At 33.6% G+C, this 19,541-nt stretch overlaps 3 protein-coding genes across 5 annotated transcripts in view; 2 read left to right on the top strand and 1 right to left on the bottom strand.

Annotated features, from left to right (window-relative positions):
• LOC107645005 (exocyst complex component SEC6) overlaps positions 1–8,056 on the top strand; it is a 10,121-nt gene extending 2,065 nt beyond the window's left edge. For 2 of the 3 annotated variants that reach the window (XM_021103391.1, XM_016349001.2), the window contains 22 exons: positions 1–63; positions 433–522; positions 634–713; positions 1,775–1,867; positions 2,429–2,455; positions 2,582–2,689; positions 3,220–3,346; positions 3,458–3,502; positions 3,707–3,762; positions 4,094–4,202; positions 4,557–4,697; positions 4,808–4,987; positions 5,181–5,264; positions 5,372–5,458; positions 5,585–5,629; positions 5,757–5,835; positions 6,255–6,324; positions 6,495–6,582; positions 6,714–6,803; positions 6,941–7,057; positions 7,247–7,309; positions 7,680–8,056. The exon at positions 1–63 ends at the window's left edge or, in 1 of these variants, runs on beyond it. In XM_021103391.1, the coding sequence (XP_020959050.1) occupies positions 1–63; positions 433–522; positions 634–713; positions 1,775–1,867; positions 2,429–2,455; positions 2,582–2,689; positions 3,220–3,346; positions 3,458–3,502; positions 3,707–3,762; positions 4,094–4,202; positions 4,557–4,697; positions 4,808–4,987; positions 5,181–5,264; positions 5,372–5,458; positions 5,585–5,629; positions 5,757–5,835; positions 6,255–6,324; positions 6,495–6,582; positions 6,714–6,803; positions 6,941–7,057; positions 7,247–7,309; positions 7,680–7,811 (1,974 nt within the window). In that variant the 3' untranslated portion in view covers positions 7,812–8,056. Of the gene's footprint in view, positions 64–432; positions 523–633; positions 714–1,774; positions 1,868–2,428; positions 2,456–2,581; positions 2,690–3,162; positions 3,347–3,457; positions 3,503–3,706; positions 3,763–4,093; positions 4,203–4,556; positions 4,698–4,807; positions 4,988–5,180; positions 5,265–5,371; positions 5,459–5,584; positions 5,630–5,756; positions 5,836–6,254; positions 6,325–6,494; positions 6,583–6,713; positions 6,804–6,940; positions 7,058–7,246; positions 7,310–7,679 lie in introns of all 3 variants that reach the window. The other variant, XM_021103389.1, reaches the window with a different exon arrangement.
• LOC107645004 (exocyst complex component SEC6) overlaps positions 13,912–19,541 on the top strand; it is an 8,377-nt gene continuing 2,747 nt past the window's right edge. The window contains exons 1-16 of the mRNA XM_016349000.2: positions 13,912–14,284; positions 14,889–15,016; positions 15,119–15,209; positions 15,327–15,416; positions 15,512–15,591; positions 15,831–15,923; positions 16,048–16,074; positions 16,211–16,315; positions 17,211–17,349; positions 17,481–17,525; positions 17,818–17,873; positions 18,297–18,405; positions 18,683–18,823; positions 18,934–19,113; positions 19,186–19,269; positions 19,374–19,460. Of these exons, the coding sequence (XP_016204486.1) occupies positions 14,156–14,284; positions 14,889–15,016; positions 15,119–15,209; positions 15,327–15,416; positions 15,512–15,591; positions 15,831–15,923; positions 16,048–16,074; positions 16,211–16,315; positions 17,211–17,349; positions 17,481–17,525; positions 17,818–17,873; positions 18,297–18,405; positions 18,683–18,823; positions 18,934–19,113; positions 19,186–19,269; positions 19,374–19,460 (1,584 nt within the window). The 5' untranslated portion in view covers positions 13,912–14,155. The remainder of the gene's footprint in view (positions 14,285–14,888; positions 15,017–15,118; positions 15,210–15,326; positions 15,417–15,511; positions 15,592–15,830; positions 15,924–16,047; positions 16,075–16,210; positions 16,316–17,210; positions 17,350–17,480; positions 17,526–17,817; positions 17,874–18,296; positions 18,406–18,682; positions 18,824–18,933; positions 19,114–19,185; positions 19,270–19,373; positions 19,461–19,541) is intronic.
• LOC107645008 (protection of telomeres protein 1b-like) overlaps positions 16,093–19,541 on the bottom strand; it is a 16,855-nt gene continuing 13,406 nt past the window's right edge. The window contains exon 10 of the mRNA XM_021103392.1: positions 16,093–16,103. The gene's annotated coding sequence lies outside the window, so the exon portion shown is untranslated. The remainder of the gene's footprint in view (positions 16,104–19,541) is intronic.

A 19,541-nucleotide genomic window follows, 5' to 3' on the forward strand; every position in this document is an offset into this window, starting at 1 on the left:
GATAATCATGACCAGATAAAGCTACTTAGCAATGCACGAAATAACTTAAACACAACCTTGAAGGTGATTTTTCTGTCTATAAATTTCTCTATAATTCGTTATTAAATTTAAGGACTCTTAACAATCTAGAGAGTTATTATCTATTACTTCCCATCCCTCTCTGTAATAGTATTTAGCTATTTGTGAGCAAGTATTGCAGTAAGGATTCTGACCCTCAGACTTGTGTTTAACTACATTGTTGCAATGTCCCTCTTGAATACTGCCTTGTTTGAACTTTGTAATTTTGTGGATAGTTCAATATTGGAATGGGATTGATACAGGCATACAGCTTGCATATTTGCAGTCTTTTATCCTGTTTCTGAGTAAACATGACCTCTGCCCACCCTTCATTGTTTTATGGTTTGGCTAACTTCTTGTTTGGATTTCTGATAGGATGTTGAAGGTATGATGTCCATCTCTGATGAGGCAGCGGAAGCTCGAGATTCTTTGAGTGATGACAAAGAAATTGTCAACACTTATGAGGTAAGGCTGGTCTTACATAGAGTTCCAAATATCGTTTCCTCATTAAAAGGGGTAATTCTTGTCCAAATGAATTACATATTAAGTTCTAATATATATATTCTTCCTTAACAGAGGTTAACAGCTTTGGATGGAAAGCGGAGGTTTGCATTAGCAGCTGCAGGATCTCACAAGGAAGAGGTTGGGAGACTAAGGTCTGTTACTTTAGCTTAACTGTGATGTTCGTTATTTGTGTGCATAACTGAATATGAACCCTGGAGGGGCCTTCCACATATTGTGGGACTGAATTGCAACCTGCAAAAGCCCCCCATACATTTATGTAATGACCAACTATTCTTTTCAATAAAAAGAAAAATAATGAAGCCGCTAGTTTACTTTTTCAGTAATATATCTGCTTAGGTTATCCTTTATGCTGTCAATCCTTGGAAAATGGTAGTTTCAGATATATGTTCCAGTGTGCTTCTAGTTTATTGTAGACATTGTTAGTGGCTATTATAAAATATTTAAACGTTTAAGTATGTTTTAGTCACTGTAAATTTGACTTGTTTTGATTTTTTTGTTTGTAATTTTTTTGCTTTTGTTTTACAAGAACAATAATTACAACAACATAGCTTTATCTTACTAGACGGGATCGACTACATGGATCAAACAACACCATTGCTTTTGTTTTGTTCCCTCCTAATTTCCATGATTATGTTTTGTCCTTGTTATTTAGTTTCACTATTAAGTGATTATAGTTATATAAGAATCAAAAGAAAACTCTCAAAAATGTTTGACAGAATCAAAATTAAAATTTTGAACTAAGCGCATATGCTGAAATAGTTATAAAGACTAAAATTAGAATGATGGCGGAAAAAAAAAGAATCAATCAATACCATTTATGCGTCATTGGAGTTGATAAGGAAATAGTGATTCACTCATCATTGAAGTTGTTGTTTATTGATCAGGCCTGCTAATGGTCATTTGTTCTCTTGTATGCAATATAGTTTTGTTAAGCATAAGTTTTCAGTGAAATGAAGGGTTGAGCACTGCCATTGTTTTGGTGCAGTTGAAATGTCTAAATTACTGGTTGTAACTGAGGCGACTATTGATAGATGACTAGTACAATTTTTATTTTATATTTTATATTTTACTTTTGAAAAAAAGATGATTTCTATAAACTTTGACATTTGAGATTAACTGTTTTGTTTCCTCTTCATTTATTTTATGATGTAAGGATATAGTTTTCCACATCTTATTGTTGCATTTGTTTCAGAGAATATTTTGAAGATGTAGATAGAACCTGGGAAACCTTTGAGAAGACACTATGGGGTCACATATCCAATTTCTATAAACTTTCTAAAGAAAGGTTTGTGCCATGTTTTTGAGTAAGAATATCTCTCACTTTTCATTGTATTTCTTGTATTAACATGTTGCCTATTTTTCCAACGAAACTGCATCTCTAAACTTCCATCAACTGAGTGTTACTTGAGGTGTTTTTTTTCTATTGATTCTAAGGTATAACATATTTGATTGTGTTTTGTTTAATTATTTCTTTAGTAGCGTTCACATTTCTATGCACAAGCCTAGGCCAGAAAGGATTTCAAGGGTCTTGTTCACTTTGGCTGAAGTGTAAAATAATGAAATCTTTATTATACTCATTTCTGCATACATAGAATTAGGTCTAATACCTACCTAGTTGTTGTATAATTTTATGGCATGTCTGGTTGTGTTGAATTTGGAGCAGTAGATTGCTATTGTTAAGAAATCATGAAAAAGTAGTTAAAATCAAGTGGCTATAATTTATATTCCATTCATTTAGGACATTTTCCTGCAACGTATTGTTAATTATGTGACATTAGATGCTTTGGTTGTGATATGAGTGACAATTTTCATTTTATTTAATTTATTTATTTTCCCCCTTATCCAGCCCACAGACGTTGGTTCGTGCTTTACGGTATGTAGTTGATCTGCAATTTCAGTTTCATTTTCATTTTGTATTTTTATTCCTCTTTATTCTTTTCATTAGACAGTAGGTTGTATGATACCTAATCTTGTTTTGACTATGTTTTTCATACACTAGGGTTGTTGAAATGCAAGAAATCTACGATCAACAGGTTGCAGAGGAAGCAGCTGAGGCTGAAGGGGATGGTGCAATGGCATCGGTTGCAAATCCTCGTAGGGGTGCTATGTATGTATAATTATTTATTTGGATTGTTCAGATGCACTGTGGTCATTATAATCTGTAATTTGTAATAATTTGGATAACCACCTCTTTATACACAAATACTATTTGCTCAGTTTAGTTGACACTATTTGCTGTGGCATGTTTTCAGAAGTTGTTAGTCTATCTGTCTTAACAATCGGGTGGTTGCCCTTTTACGCCTTTGTGTTATTGTAGGTTTTAGCTTGCACAATTCAGTGTCTTAAGTTTCCTTACAATTTCAAGTTCTTGACCAAAACTTCAGTTCTTTCCTTTTTTTTATTTTTTTCTAAATCACACTTTATGAATATACTTGTGAAACTTTTTCTTTATCTAACATGGCTTCCTTTCTAACACATTGGCCATGTCACTCACCTAACTATGGTGGATGTTTGTCCTCTTGTCTATGGCTTCCACATGTTATTGACTTCACTGTCATGTTCACTTGAGAATAAATGAAGTTCTAGGTTCATTATGGAACAATCCATGGATTTCATGTTAATACCAGAAAATGACAGGACATCTACAACTTTGAAAAAATCAGCACGACAAAGATTGAAGGTTCAAGGTAAAGGTTATAAGGATAAGTGCTATGAGCAAATAAGGAAGACTGTGGAACAACGCTTTAACAAGCTTCTCACTATGGTAGGTCTTACTGATCTACGTTCCCACTGCTCTTGTGTTTGTACGCACACCTGCATACTCTCACGACACTATTCTGTATGGCACTGACTGCCATTCTAACTTATGGATCAGCTTGTATTCGAGGACCTGAAAGCAGCTTTAGAGGAAGCCAGAGCGGTATGTTGCACTAAATTTTAGGCTCGAGTTTCTTTCTTAGAGAAATAAGATAACACTTTTTTATTCTGATGAATTTCTTTGAATATTGCATGATTTGTTCACTTTTCACCTTTTTTCTAATGCTGGTTGAAAATGAGTTTGGAGGGAGCTAACATATGTGGCTTCTGATTAGTGATGGAAACTGGTATTTTTTGTGGCATACAGATTGCTGATGAACTTGGAGATGTCTATGACTATGTAGCCCCTTGCTTTCCTCCAAGGTGCGATGTGTGCTGAATCCTTCGTTTTCTTTTGCTTTCTCTGCTTTTAGGCAGGTTTTCTGGTAGCGAATAATCTCATTATAAGATTTTGATGTGCTTCCCACTATGTTTTTATCTGCATCTTGTTATGGCACGTGTTTGTGTATGTTGAATGGTTGTTTATGTATGATTAAAGGATCTTCAAATCGTTTAAGAATATACCTTAATCTTTGTACATGTCGAATGGTTGTTTATCTATGATCAATGGCAAAGAAGGAAGTATTTGTTTGAAGAGGGTTCTTTTTGTGTTCATGTTTTTGTTTCTGCTGAATCTGTTTTTTCTTTCTGGCAGATACGAAATTTTCCAGCTAATGGTAAATCTGTACACCGAGAGATTTATTCAGATGCTAAGGTTGTTTAGTGACAGGGCAACTGAATTGACAAACATTGAGATATTAAAGGTATTTCACCGGAGTTTCTGTTTACATGTATAACATGTTATCATGTACTTAGTGTATCATATTCGTCTTGCGTAAAGGTGAGGAAGTCATTCATTTTCTACCTCAATCGAATTTGGGAAACGAGTTACTAGCTTTCCAGTTTCCAGTTTCTTTCACAAGTTGGTTAAAACCCATAATTAGATCCAATTGGCTTTATAAATTGTGAGGCCGTACTTCAATCTTTTCAGATTTTTGGGCTATATTACTTAGTCCTTGATGATTTCTCTTCTTCTACTGCTCCCTCTATTTTCTTCTCTTCCCTTCTAATTTTTTATGGGGAAAAATACACCATTACCTCTTTTTTTTATCTATCAGGTAACTGGTTGGGTTGTTGAATACCAAGATAATCTCATTGGGCTTGGTGTTGATGAGACTCTTGCCCAAGTGTGCTCTGAGAGTGGTGCCATGGATCCTCTTATGAATTCGTATGTTGAAAGAATGCAAGCTACAACAAGGGTAATCGTGGCTAGCACGTTTCTTCATTTAGCTTGAACATTTTCTCATGTTTTTTTCTTTCGTGAATGTCTTTTTAAACATTAAACAAACTTCTTGTTAATGTTTTTCAGAAATGGTACTTGAATATTTTGGAGGCTGATAAAACACAACCCCCAAAGAAAACAGAAGATGGAAAACTATATACCCCTGCTGCTGTTGATTTATTCAGGATACTTGGGGAGCAAGTACAAATTGTTAGGGATAACAGCACTGATATCATGTTGTACAGAATTGCCTTGGCAACTATTCAGGTCATAGACGTAACCTATGTGCAGTATGTGTTTACATTTTTTCTGAAACTAAACTGTTGAAAATAATAGTTAAAGATGGACAGCACTTGAAAAAGTATTTTTAATCTAGTGCTACAATGTGGTCAAATATCGCTAGGTATAACTGGAAATCCATAAAAGGTTTGTCACAGCTCAAATTTTCTTCTTTTTACAGGTGATGATTGATTTTCAAGCAGCTGAAAAGAAGAGACTCGAAGAACCTGCTTCTGAAATTGGTTTGGAACCTCTCTGTGCTATGGTCAGTGAAACATTTAATTTTTTTACTTCTTGACTTATTATTTCATCACGGGGTTGATTTCATTTGGTAATTATGTTGACATGAGGTTTATTTATCATTGTGTTTAGATTAACAACAATTTGCGCTGCTATGATCTAGCAATGGAGCTAAGTAATAGTACCATAGAAGCCCTTCCACAGAACTACGCTGAGCAGGTTAGGAGCTTTTTTAATTTGTATGCAACGATGGGGACTGATATTGGAAATTAAGAACGGATACCTAGGTTTTTTGTTTTATTTTTTTTTCCTGGACTTTGTTTTGAGTTTTCTGTTACATTTCAGGTTAATTTTGAAGATACTTGTAAGGGTTTTCTCGAGGTTGCCAAGGTATGAGAGATTATGCAATTCTATTTTTAGAATTGCAAGTAAATTACTCCGTTTACCAGTTTGATAAACATCTGATATTTGGAGGAGATTGTGTTTTGATAGTTTAATTGTATTTTTTTCATGATAGGAAGCTGTGCATCAAACGGTTAATGTAATATTTGAAGATCCTGGTGTCCAGGAGTTACTGGTCAAGCTATACCATAGAGGTAAAGTACTGATATCTAGCTAACTTCTAACCATATCAAATTTTACTAGCCATTTCTTCGTCAGAACTTTGGAGATTGATGAGAGGAGTTCTTTTGCGTTAGGAGGATTCCTAATATAATCAGCTCCATTATCTTCTCCCACAATAAATTATTTTAACGTACTGGGCAGAAAGCTTTTTTAAATATTTAAAGTTTGTGTGATAAATATAAATACACATATTTTGTGCCTGATACATGGCTATTTGGATTCATTGCACCCTTGTGTCCAACACTTTCTTGCACTATTCCTCGGGTCAAGGTTTTATCGGGCAGTAAATTTACTTCATTCCCTTTTATATCTCATGAAGTACATGCTTTATACCTTATTTTGATGTTCTTAACAATAAAATTGACTTATCTTTTTTCTGTGGATATATCAGAATGGAGTGAGGGGCAGGTTACAGAGTACCTGGTTGCAACATTTGGCGATTACTTTACTGACGTAAAATTGTCAGTAAATTTTCTAAGCATATTAATCTTGTATTGATAAAATTTTCTGCATGTCCCATATCACTTCTGTCAGATTTCTTTGGTATCCGTAAAGAAATTGGTTATAGAAGCCTAATGCATGAAGCATGGACCCAAATATGGCCTTTCTAAATCATCAGATTTCTTCCCAGGTACATTGAAGATAGATCTTTTCGGAGATTTGTTGAAGCCTGCCTGGAGGAAACAGTGGTTGTTTATGTTGATCATCTTTTAACACAGGTTCTATGTCAATTATTGTTGGTTCTTTTTTTCGTGGACTAAAAATTAAAATGTGCATAATTCTTCAGTAGTAGCTTTTTATTTGTATGACTACATTAAGGAAGAAAATTTACTCATCTTTTTAATTTCAGAAAAACTACATTAAGGAAGAAACTATTGAACGAATGAGGCTAGATGAGGAGGTTATCCTGGACTTTTTTAGGGAACATATCAGTGCTTCTGTAAGTTCTCTTATACTTCTTGTCAGTGATGTATTCTAATGTCAAATTATGAGCGGCAAACATTTTATTTGCTGTAAGTCTTGGTATTACATGTTAAAGCCTCTCACTATAATTTCCCTCACATTATTCTTGATTAGAAAATTGAAAATAGATTGAGTATACTCAGTGATTTGAGGGAACTTGCTTCAGCCGAGAGCCTGGATACGTTCACACTCATCTATAATAATATACTCGAGCATCAACCTGACTGTCCGGTAACATTCTGCCCCAAAATTATTTGATTGATTTATTCAATTTGCTTTCTGGTAGTAGCTCATCTGTTACTAAAACAAGTAAACAAAGTTGCATTACTTAAGTTATTATATATAGTTTTTTCATTTGCTTAGAAAACTTTTGCATGGATATATGATGATTTAAATTGGGTTGCCCTGGTTCTATTGCAGCCTGAAGTTGTTGAGAAACTTGTAGCCCTTAGAGAAGGCATTCCTCGGAAAGATGCTAAGGAGGTAAATAAAATATAGCGTTTAATTATGCTAAAAAATTCTATCCATTTCCATCTTGATGTTCAGAGCATGCCAACGTGGACATTTAATTGTCACCCACAACATCGTTTTAATGGACTGCCATCTTGGCACTTAACTATCCACATGGGAACAATCCAACGGTGTCAAGATGGAAATGCTTATTAAAAGGACTAACATGATTCACATACATAAGTTTACGGACTAATTTGATTTTAAAATATAAAAGAGAAAAATTAAGAACCAACTTGAGTCATGAGTGATTGATAATATATTTATCAAAGCTGGCCGAAGAAAATTTATGTTGATTTTGAAATGTTCAATGTTTATGAATGATGTTTTTCTTGTTAATCAGGTGGTACAAGAATGCAAAGAGATATATGAAAATTCTCTTATTGATGGAAGACCTCCAAAGGCGGGTTTTGTTTTCCCACGGGTGAAGTGCTTAACACAATCTAGGGGAGGCATTTGGCGTAAACTCACTTGAAGTGCAGTTCCATCCACTTGTTTACGTAGTTTTTTTCTTTTAAAATGTGTTTTTTACCATTTTCCATTTCACTTGTATATGTGGTGTTGGCATTTTCGCTTCGAATCCAGACAGTGTAGAAGTTAGGAAAGTAAAATTGGTGAAGGTCTAATCGCTTTTATATCAAAATAATGAGACTTTACATGATATAAAAGTTACCGATATGACATTTTCCGTGGTCTTATTCTAATTTTTGCTTTATTATATTTATTTAATTTTTTGTTACAGATATGACATCCTCTCTGATCCCCAATAAAGTCGAGTTTTTCTTTTAATTGCTTCCAGTGATTTTAGCAGATAATTGAATAATTTAGCTTAAATAGATGAAATCTTGAATTATATTTGCTCATGTGCGACCATAATGTGGTAAATTAACAAAGTTATACACGACTTTGAATAGGGCCAAAAGATGACACAATATAGTTAGTGTTGAGAAACGAGTGCTTGTTATAATTTTTTTTTCAAAGATATAAGATTATATTTTATTAATTATTGAAAAATAAAATACAAGCTAATAAGTTATAGTTCAAGTGGCATAGTCTCCTTATACTCAATTAAGAGGTTGCGGGTTCGAGTCTCTTATCTTTGGTAAAAAAAATAAATAAATAAAAATAAAATACAAAAAAATTTAAAAATAGGACAGCATAATAAAAAGTGAAAATTTTTTAAAATAATACACTGAAAGTATTTATCTAACAGTGCATGATCAAAAAACGAAAAAAAATCCTAAAGAAAAAACAATATAGTTAGTGTTAAAAAAAGAGTGCTTGTTATAATTTGAAAGAACGAATAATTAATTTTACATACAGATTTGATTCGCATTTATTTTGTCATGAATCAATTAAAATTAAACACAAATAGCAGTAAAAGATTTCATATATATTTTAATAACAAACTTCAAATTTTGAACTTTTTTGTATCACATCTATCTACAAGGATTATATTTCAATCTTCAATCATACAGCAGAAATCTATCTTAATTTAGACAATTATATTATAGTTATCAAAGCAAGAACGGTTTTAAATTGACTAAATTTTTTATTTTCATCTATCTATATATATAACTTAGCTAAACTTTTTTAGTGCAACACTTTCTTTTTCCATAAAATGCTATTTGTACACCAAAATCAGCCACTAAAATCAGCCACCAATATATTTGTGTATAAATACACGTGTGGTTTAATTTATTTTTATAGTGTATTTATATTCCAATATATATTTTATAGATTTGGTGACTGATTTTGGTATATACCTAGCATAACCCAATTAGTATATGCAGAGTCCTGTGTCAATTGACATAGCTCGAGTCTAACGTACACATCATGGGTGAGGTTGATCAATGGGCAAGCATACATCAAAATATGTTGAACCAAATTACAAAGCGACTCTATTCATATGATGACTACCTTCAACTTCGATTGGTTTGCAAGCAATGGAACTTCAAACTTCCAAAGATCCCCAATGGCATCTGCTATTACCTATTGGTGGCACTCCTACTGCTAAAGAACCTTTCAAAGCTGGTGAGGACGTCTACCATATCACGCAATTATCTAACATTGATGAAGAATCTGTTGACACTTCTAGTCTCAACGAGAAGGGAATTTACCATCTCAAACTGGCAGATCTGCAATACAATCTTATCCGTGGTTCTTGTCATGGATGGCTAATAATTGTATCCATATACGAAGGCACTATCCGAATGCTAAATCCATTGACGAAGGTTTACTTGGATCTTCCTCCAATCTCAACTCTACCAGATGTAATTGATGACGGAGATGAATGTACTTTCTACATTGGACCCTGCAAGGTCGAATGAGGACATCATTGCTGCAAATAAATTTCTAATTTGGAAGGTTGTTATAAATTCAGCTCCTATTAATGACAATAACAATGATTTTATGGCTGTGGCTATATATGGAGCTTGTAGTTTGGCTTTTTACAAGACGAATAACAAGAGATGGCTCAAATTACCAACAAGTGCCGATGCAACTACATACTTTCGAGATGTTATATTTTTTCAAGAGAAGATATATGCAGTAGATGATGATGGTCAGCTATACGAGTTTGATACAAAGACAAAGGCAGGCCCGTGGGAATAATTCATGAAGCCGCGCCTCCATCTGATGTTGTCACTCTAGGAGAAATCTCCAATCTTAAATATCTGATTGGTTGTGCTGATGGAAGTTTATTGATGGTGGTAAGACTTCTTCGTAATTTGATGGAGCATGATGAGAAGCGTTCCTATGAGACTTACCCAAAAAATATTTTAATGGGCCCAAGTCTTTAATTTGGAAGTGTTGGTGCAAAATAGACTTAATGGCAGCAAGTTCAGAAATGGAATTACCAGTGAGAACAATGTCATCAACATAGACTAAAAGGATAGAAATTTGATCATCAATGAATTTGACAAATAAACTATAATCAGATGAGGTCTGCTGATATCCATGAGATAGCAAAAGTTGAGAAAGTTTCTCATACCACATACGACTAGATTGTCGTAAACCATACAGTGACTTTAGTAGCTTACAACATTGATTCGGTTGAGGAGATATAAATCCGGGTGGCAGAGTCATATAAACATCCTCAGAAAGATTCTCATGTAAGAAAGCATTATTGACATCCAACTGATGTATAGGCCAATGCTTCATAGAGGCCAATGCCAAAACTAATCTAATAGTGGCAGGCTTGACAACAGGAAAGAAAGTTTTCAAGAAATCAACACATTCAGTTTGAGTGAACCCTTTAGCCACAAGGCGTGCTTTATATTGATCAACTGAACCATCAGGCTTACGTTTGATGCGATAGACCCATTTACAGCCAACCGGCTTAACCCCTGCAGGGCAATCAACAAGACGCCAAGTTTTGTTCAGCTCAAGAGCATCCAACTCATCTTTCATAGCACTACGCCAATTAGAGTGTTGATTGACATCCTTAAAAGACTTTGGCTCAACGTCAGAATGTAGAGATAAAAGAAACTTTTTATGTGAAGATGAAAGAGAAGAAAAAGACATGACTGAAGACAAATGATACTTGCACTTTGAGGGAGATTGATTTGTAGAGATGAGAGAGGAATTACACAAGTAATCAGAGAGATATGCTGGAGGTCGGTGAGGCCGGTCGGAATAACGAGGATGGGGTTGCTCAGGTGGTGAAGAAGGTGACGGGGGATGAGAAGGTGATGGTGGACTGGTGTCTAATGTTGAAAGTGATTCGGTGGTCATGGGTTCAACTTGGTTAGGAAACGATAGTGAGGAAGAAGGAGAGGTTGTTGGAGAAAATAAAGAACTAGGTGGAGTTGGGTCAATGGGTATAGGTGAGGGTTCAACTGGAAGACTAACTGAATCTTGTTTTTGAGAAGGTGTGTTTGGCAATGTTGGGCTGAGTGTCTAAAATTGGACATTTTTTGTGACTAAGGACAAGATCTTTTCATAAAAAATTACGTTTCTAGAAATCTCAATTCTTTTATCTTCTAAAACATAAACAATATACCCTTTAAAACTATATTGAAAGCCAATAAATACAGTCTTTTTGGCTCTTGGATCAAATTTTGATCTGTTTGCCATTTGGGTAGAAACAAAACATAAGCATCCAAAAACTTTAATGTCATGATAATTTGGTGGATGATTGAATAAAATCTCAAATGGTGTTTTAAAATTAATTGCAGATGATGGAACTCTATTAAGTAAATAAATAGCATGTCTAACAGCATAAGACCAAAAAGATGATGGTAAATTAGATTGAAACATAAGAGCACGAGCTATATTCAAAATATGTTGATGCTTGTGTTCTACCCTTCCATTTTGTTGAGGAGTTTCAACACACAACTACGTTGATGAATAATGCCCTTTGAAGCATAAAAATCAGGTAAAATAAATTCTGGTCCATTATCGGAACGAATAGTTTTAACTTTGGAGTTGAATTGTGTTTCAATTAAAGTAATAAAATTTTTTATTTGATTTTGTACTTCTCCTTTTGATTTTAATATAGTAACCCATGTAAAACGGCTAAAATCATCAACAATAGTAAAAAAATATTTATGATTATGAATAGAGTTTTGTCAAAACGGACCCCAAATATCAAAGTATAATAAATCAAAACTTGCATTGGCTTTGTTAAAACTTTGAGAAAATGAAAGTTTCTTTTGTTTAGAAAGATGACAAATGTCACAAGCCTCGTCATGATGCATAGAGATAAAAGGAAATTGTTTATGTAAATAATTAAGTCTTTGCCCAGAAAGGTGTCCTAAACGAAAATGTCATATATTGGAAGGTGTAATGGGTGGAGATTGGATAGAATTTATGGAGTGTGTAGTAGATGAATTTTTACCGAAATTGGGTTCAAAGACATATAATCCCTCTCTCATTCTGGCCAAATCAATTGTCCCCAAATTGTTGCTCTGCTGTTAACGGTAGAAAAGGTATTGAAAGAACAAAGATAATGAGTAGTTGGACTTGGCAAAAGCTCAAGTTGGTTTGAAAGACGAGCTTCTTCATTGAAAGGAAGTACCATGAAAGAAAAGTGTTGGGCTGACGAAAGGTCCAAAAGAGGCTCCGGATGAAGTTGCTGGTGTGCCCTTTCTCCTTGATCCATGGATGTCAGCAGAGCTCAAGAGGAGCTCTGATACCATAATAAAATTGTGAAAGAATGAGAAAATAAAAGAATTGTGAAAAAGAAAAGATGAGATTTTATTGATTGTTGATTGAATGAATTATAAATTATGAAGGTAAAACTAAGTATATATAGAGTATTGGCCTATGAAAGATAAAAGTAGATAAAGATAAGATAAAGATAAAGATAATTATAAGATAAGATAAAGACTAAATTATAATTTAATTTGTATATTCTGTTGAGCTGAATTTGTGGGCCGTGAGACGTTTGTCATGGACTAAGGTGGAAGAGTGGTTTAATAACTATCAAATTCGATATTTATAAATTGGAGAAAAATGCAAACACATGGTCAAGAATAACTAGTTTGGGAAATTCCGTATTGGTAATTGGATTCAATGCTTCTGTTCAAATGTTGGCTGATAATTTTTTAAATTGCAAAGGAAATCAGATCTTCTTTACCGATAATTTTGTTGAAGACCAATCATTAGACGTTGTTTACTATTATAACATTGGCATCTTCAATTTGGAAGATGAGAGTTGTCAAACAGTATTGTCAGATGTCAACTTGTCCTCCTGTTTGAATATTACTTTAGCTTAGAATTTTTTCCTTTTTATCCTTAGATTCTTAATTTGTATTTTTAAAAAGTATTGTGTTTAGATCATTTTGCAAACTGTATTAAATCTTTATTTCTTCCTTTCATCAAGCCATGTTTATTTCCTTTTATTATTAGCAATTTAGCATGCAAGTTTGATATACAAAGGTGAAATACTGACATTATTTTAATCAAATATTACTTATTTGTTTGCATATTTATATTCTTCACTCTTCTATCTTTGGAGGTTTTCTTATAAACTATAAAAGATTTTATTATGAGAAATGTTAAAGCGCTATTAGAATTTATTATTTTTGACCATCAATTAGCTATCAATATTTAAAAATGAATTAAAGTATCTTGTTAGATTACTAAATTAAAGAAATTGAATTGATTGTTTATTTGTTCAGTATATATTGGGTGATAAACTCTTAAAACATTATAACATATGATGTTCTTACAATATTTTCAAGTTTTTTTTTTTTTTTGATATAATTGTGTTTATCAATTATATATTATTTTTATCACTTATATATCATATTTTTCTAATAATTTATACTTTTTAATATTATTTAGCTATATTATTTGGAAAACTGAATTACTAGATTTCCAGTTTGTGCATCTTACATAATGTGATGAAATGTGGCAAATACTTTATTAATGTATTAATATAAGGGATCAATATTTCTAAATTCTAATAGTAACACTACAAAAAAGTTACATTTACCAAAGCTAGCCGAAGGAAAAAAAATGATAATTAAATCTTGGCTTTTCCACTTAACAGTTAACACAGATTCTTCACACCTTCCATTTTTTTTTTTTTTTTAGTATATAAATAATCAAATTCTAAAACTATAAACGTTTTGGACTAATGTAACTAACTATACACATGTTCAGTACTCTCCTAGCTAACTTCTCTCTCTCTCTCTCTCTCTTCGAAGCATTCATTGAATTCTTCTCCAAACAACAATTTGGTTTATCGCGTTTGCATCTTCATGCGCTTATCATATTCATGCTCGATTTCACCGGAACAATTCCGTAAGAGAGTATTATTTTCTTCTTCCTTTCTTTTTCTTCTGTTTTTGGAAACTTCTATCGGCGAAGATGATGGCGGAGGATCTCGGTGTGGAAGCTAAGGAGGCGGCTATTCGCGAGGTGGCGAAGCTGCTATCTCTTCCGGAGCAGCTGATCTCAATCTCTTCCATCAAGGCCGATTACATTTCGCGCCAACAGGTATCATCACTTTATGGTTCCATTCAATCTTACCAGCTTTATTGAATTTAACTTTCATGTTTTCGTTATTGTTAGTGTTTTAGTTTATATATGTATAGGAAAATAGATTTTATTGCGTTGATAACTTTTCTACCCAATGTTATGGTAATTATGATTTAAGCAATTAATTAGTCTGAAGTTGGTATGTAAAATATTTTGTGTGAAAAGTAAACTTATGGCGTTTATGAATTGTGAATTGATACTCACGAATTGGTATGCGTTGCGTCACCTAATTTGTGAATTTATATAACTATGGTTCAACTAATATATTTCTTTTGTGTAGTGGTACTTTCACCTAGTTTTTGTATATTTTTGTTTTTATTAATTTAAGTTAATGCAGTTTTACACTCTGTCACTGATTTCTATCATCAACTTGGTTATGAAATGAACCAGTGCTTGTTCTAGTTGATCCGAGTTTTCTTACTGTGATATGTACTTACTTTTTATGTACTGTATTTACAGTGACATTCACAATTGTTTGCTGTGTTTGTGTATCTTTTTTAATTTTTCACTTATTATCTTGCAAATATTTGTACTGAGTGTTTCTATTTTCTCTTACTTTCAGGCCAATGATGCACAGCTTAGTACCATGGTTGTAGAGCAGGTTGAAAAGGCCCAGTCTGGACTGAAATCACTCTCTCGTTCAGAGCAGACCACCACTCAGCTTCGTGAAAACTTTGTCAACATTGAAAAGTATGTTAAAATAATGAGAACTGAAATTTATTTTCTCTTACATGAACTAGCATGATTATATCTTTCAGTTTGAGCTTATTTTGATTTTTGCCGATGCATCAGGTTATGTCTGGAATGCCAAACATTAATCGAGAACCATGACCAGATAAAGCTACTTTCCCATGCAAGAAATAACTTAAACACAACCCTGAAGGTGATTTTTCTGTCTTTAATGTTAGAATGCGATTAATGCAGCCCGCATATTTGCCGTTTTTATCCTGTTTGGATTGGTTTATGGTTTTGGCTAACTTCTCGTTTGGATTTCCAATAGGATGTTGGAGGTATGATGTCCATCTCTGTTGAGGCTGCTGCAGCTCGGGATTCTCTGACTAATGACAAAGAAATTGTGCACACTTATGAGGTAAGGGTGGTCTTACTTGAAATACTGTTTCCTAATTAAAAATGGTAATCCTTGTATTCTCATTTGAATCCTTATCCTGTGTTTCATCTGAACAGAGGTTAACAGCTTTGGATGGAAAGCGGAGATTTGCTCTTGCAGCTGCAGGATCTCACAAGGAAGAGGCTGGGAGACTAAGGTCCATCACTTTAAGTAATATGCGTTACCTATTTAAATTCCGTAGGGGCCGACCACAGATTTTGAGATAAATTCCATCCTTTAAGCCATTTCAATCCTTGGAAATCTTTTAGTTTCTTGCAGCTATTTTATGGTGGACATTGTGATTCTTGTTTTGTTTCCTTGACCAATCATTTTGTACTGTAGGGATAAGAATCTACTTTCCCACATCTTATTTCTGTATTTGTTTGATTGTTTCAGAGAATATTTTGAAGATGTAGATAGGACCTGGGAAACCTTTGAGAAGACACTATGGGGTCACATATCCAATTTCGTTGCACTTTCTAAACAAAGGTTTATGCCATGATTTGGTTATGAATATATCTAACTTTTCATCATAATTAACAATTTTAACATTGCCCATTTTTGCTTTGGTAGTGATATGATTCACTGTTTTTCATTTTTTTTTCTTATGCAGCCCACAGACTTTGGTCCGTGCTTTAAGGTGTGTAGTTGATCTACAATTTCATTTTCCTTCCCATTTTATAGTTTTCTTTTTCTCTTTATTCCTTTCATCTTTTCACTAGACAGGACGTTACACGATGCATACTCTTATTTCAACTTTGATTTTCCCATACTAGAGTTGTTGAAATGCAAGAAATCCACGATCAACAGGTTGCAGAGGAAGTAGCTGAGGCTGAAGGGGAGGATATGGTATCGGCTCCAAATCTTCGTAGGAGTGCTACGTATGTTGTAATATTTAAAATTTATTTACATTGTTGAGATACATTGTGATCATGATAATCCATAATCCATAATAATAACAACCGGAATAACAACCCTATTTGCCATCTTGATGTATGATTAGTTTAGTTAGTGTTACTTGCCATGACATGTTTTCAGAAACTGCTAGTTACACTGTCTTCAACAGTTGGATGGTTGCCCCATTTCCCCTTTGTGTTGTTATTAAATTAGCATGTACAAAACATTCTCTTATTTTCCTTACAATTTTCTTAAATTTAAGTTCTTGTTTTAAAATGTTTACATAATCTTGTTCTTGATATCAACTATAATTCTTTTTATTTTTCATTATATATACATATAAAAATTTAAGTAAATTTTACACTGTTGAATAACTTTTTATTGAAATAATGTTTTACAAAACTCACCATTGGTTTAGAAGCTTATATATTGTAAAACAAGTCTATAAAATTTCATATCAATGTAAAATCATTTGACTTAATTTTTATAGATTAAAATTGATGGTAATATAAAAGATTGAAACGTACAGGAATATGAGTTGCTAGATTAGAGTATTAACGATGTTCAAGTTTTACAGAATTTGGTATAAATGATCTTCGTTATAGGTGAACGTAATTCAACGTTTGATAGATAAAATTCTATTTTTATAGACTCTATAAGCAACCTAACTTTCCTTGTGGTATTTGATCTTAACTCATATAACTCATATACATATGTCTCTGTGTGTGTTATATGGCTTCTCTATGATTTTCACTCACAAACTCGAATCATATTATTCATGCAATGCCCAACATGGAACATCAATTTTGATAAGAAACAAAGTTCCAGGCACAGTATTGAACAATCCATGATTATTATGTTAATGCAAACAAATGACAGGAGAGCTGGAAATGCCACAGCTTCTTCAGAAAATTCAACACAGCAAAAATTGAAGGTTCAAGGAAAAGGCTTTAAGGATAAGTGCTATGAGCAATTAAGGAAGACTGCGGAACAGCGCTTTAACAAGCTTCTCACTAAGGTAGGTCTTACTGATCTACATGCTCTCTGCACTATCAAGAATCTACCTACTTCTATTCTCATGCACACACCTGCAAAGTTTCACTGTACAATTAGGTATGGCACTGACCGTTGATTTAATATACGAATCAGCTTGTATTTGAGGACCTGAAAGCAGCTATAGAGGAAGCGAAAGTGGTACGTTGCAATAAATTTTAAGCTTGAGTGTCTTACTTTTTATTTTCATTTCATCCTTTTCTCAAGCCCTCAGCCAATTGTTGTTTTTCATTGTTAGATTGTTTATAATGCATGCTAATATTTGTGTACTTGAGAAATCAGATGACACTTTCTTTAAACTTTTTAGTCTAATGAATTCTGTGAATATTTTATGATGCGTTTACCTTTTATATAATGATGGTTGATAATGAATTTGGAGCGGGTTAGCTTTAATGGCTCCTGATTGGTGATAGAAACTCGTTTTTGGCTACAGATTTCAGATGAACTTGGAGATATATATGACTACGTAGCTCCCTGTTTCCCCCCAAGGTTTGATACTTATTTAGTATTTTCTTTTTTTTCGTCGATAACCTTCTGCCAGTGAATATTCTCGTTACAATTTTCAGATGTGCTCGCCACTGATTTTTTCTCCTGTGTATATTGAATGGTTGTTTAGTATCATCAAAGGTTCTTTCAATCTTCTAAATTTTCTGTTGAGAGTGTTGAGCTAACCTGGTGTGGCAAGGCTTAGTAACTGTTGATGCTGGTAAATAGAAAGTGAGGCAATAAAAGTCATGAGATATTAGAGAGAACACTCTATTTCACATTACAAGTTGTATGTGTAACGTGTGTTAGAATTTATCTCTGGAAAACTGGCACATTTCACTTCATTTAAGGTCACATTTGTTGTAGTGGGGTTATTTTTTGTGTTGAAGTTTTAGTTTCCTCTTAATCCGATTTTCATTGTGGCAGATACGAAATTTTCCAACTAATGGTAAATCTATACACCGAGAGATTTGTTCAGATGCTAAGGTTGCTTAGTGACAGGGCGAATGAGTTGACAAATATAGAGATATTAAAGGTATTTCACTGTTAGTGTATCAGATTCGTCTTCATAAGTGGGAGACAGCAATGCATTCTCTATCTATGTAGAATTTAGGAAACTGAGTTACTAGTTTCCAAGTTTGTCCATATTACATAATATGTTAGAATGTGACAAATGTTACATGTTATGCGCTATATTTTAAGGTATAGGTACTAATATCCAATACTACAAGCTTTCCAGATCTTTGCTATCATTTATGCTCCTCTACCAGTCTCTCTATGTTCTTCTCTTCTCATTTAATTTTGTTGATCAGGTAACTGGTTGGGTGATGGAATACCAAGAGCATCTCATTGCACTTGGTGTTGATGAGACTCTATCCCAAGTGTGCTCTGAGAGTGGTGCCTTGGATCCTCTTATGGACTCCTATGTTGAAAGAATGCACGCTACAACAAAGGTAATCATGGATACCATGTTTCTGCATTTAGCTTGGGCATTCTCCTTTTGTTCCATGGATGTGTTCTTCATCATGCATAACATTAAGATTTTTACTTAATGTGTTTTCAGAAATGGTACTTGAATATTTTGGAGGCTGATAAAACACAACCCCCAAAGAGAACCGAAGATGGAAAGCTATATACCCCAGCTGCTGTTGATTTATTCAGGATACTTGCTGAGCAAGTACAAATTGTTAGGGATAACAGTACTGATGTCATGTTATACAGAATTGCCTTGGCAACCATTCAGGTAATAGATGTAACTTATGTGCATCATGCATTTATCTTTTCCCTTGTAGCTCAAATTTTATTCATTTTGCAGGTGATGAGTGATTTTCAAGCTGCTGAAATGAAGAGACTTGAAGAACCTGCCCCTGATATTGGTCTGGCACCTCTCTGTGCTATGGTTAGTGTAATTTTTAATTTACTTCTTGACTCATTATTTCATCATGGTGTTGATTTCAATTGATAATTATGTTTACACAAGCTTCAATTTAACCTTTTGTTTAGATTAACAACAATTTGCGCTGTCATGATCTTGCAATGGAGCTAGGTAATAGTACTATAGAAGCCCTTCCAGAGATCTATGCTGACCAGGTTAGGAGCTTTGTTACTCAGTATATCAACTTCCGGCCTTATATCTATCTATTTTTATTATATAAAAGTTGATACCAAGAT

The sequence above is a fragment of the Arachis ipaensis genome, chromosome B05, assembly GCF_000816755.2.
Source record: "Arachis ipaensis cultivar K30076 chromosome B05, Araip1.1, whole genome shotgun sequence".
Classification (NCBI taxonomy): domain Eukaryota; kingdom Viridiplantae; phylum Streptophyta; class Magnoliopsida; order Fabales; family Fabaceae; genus Arachis; species Arachis ipaensis.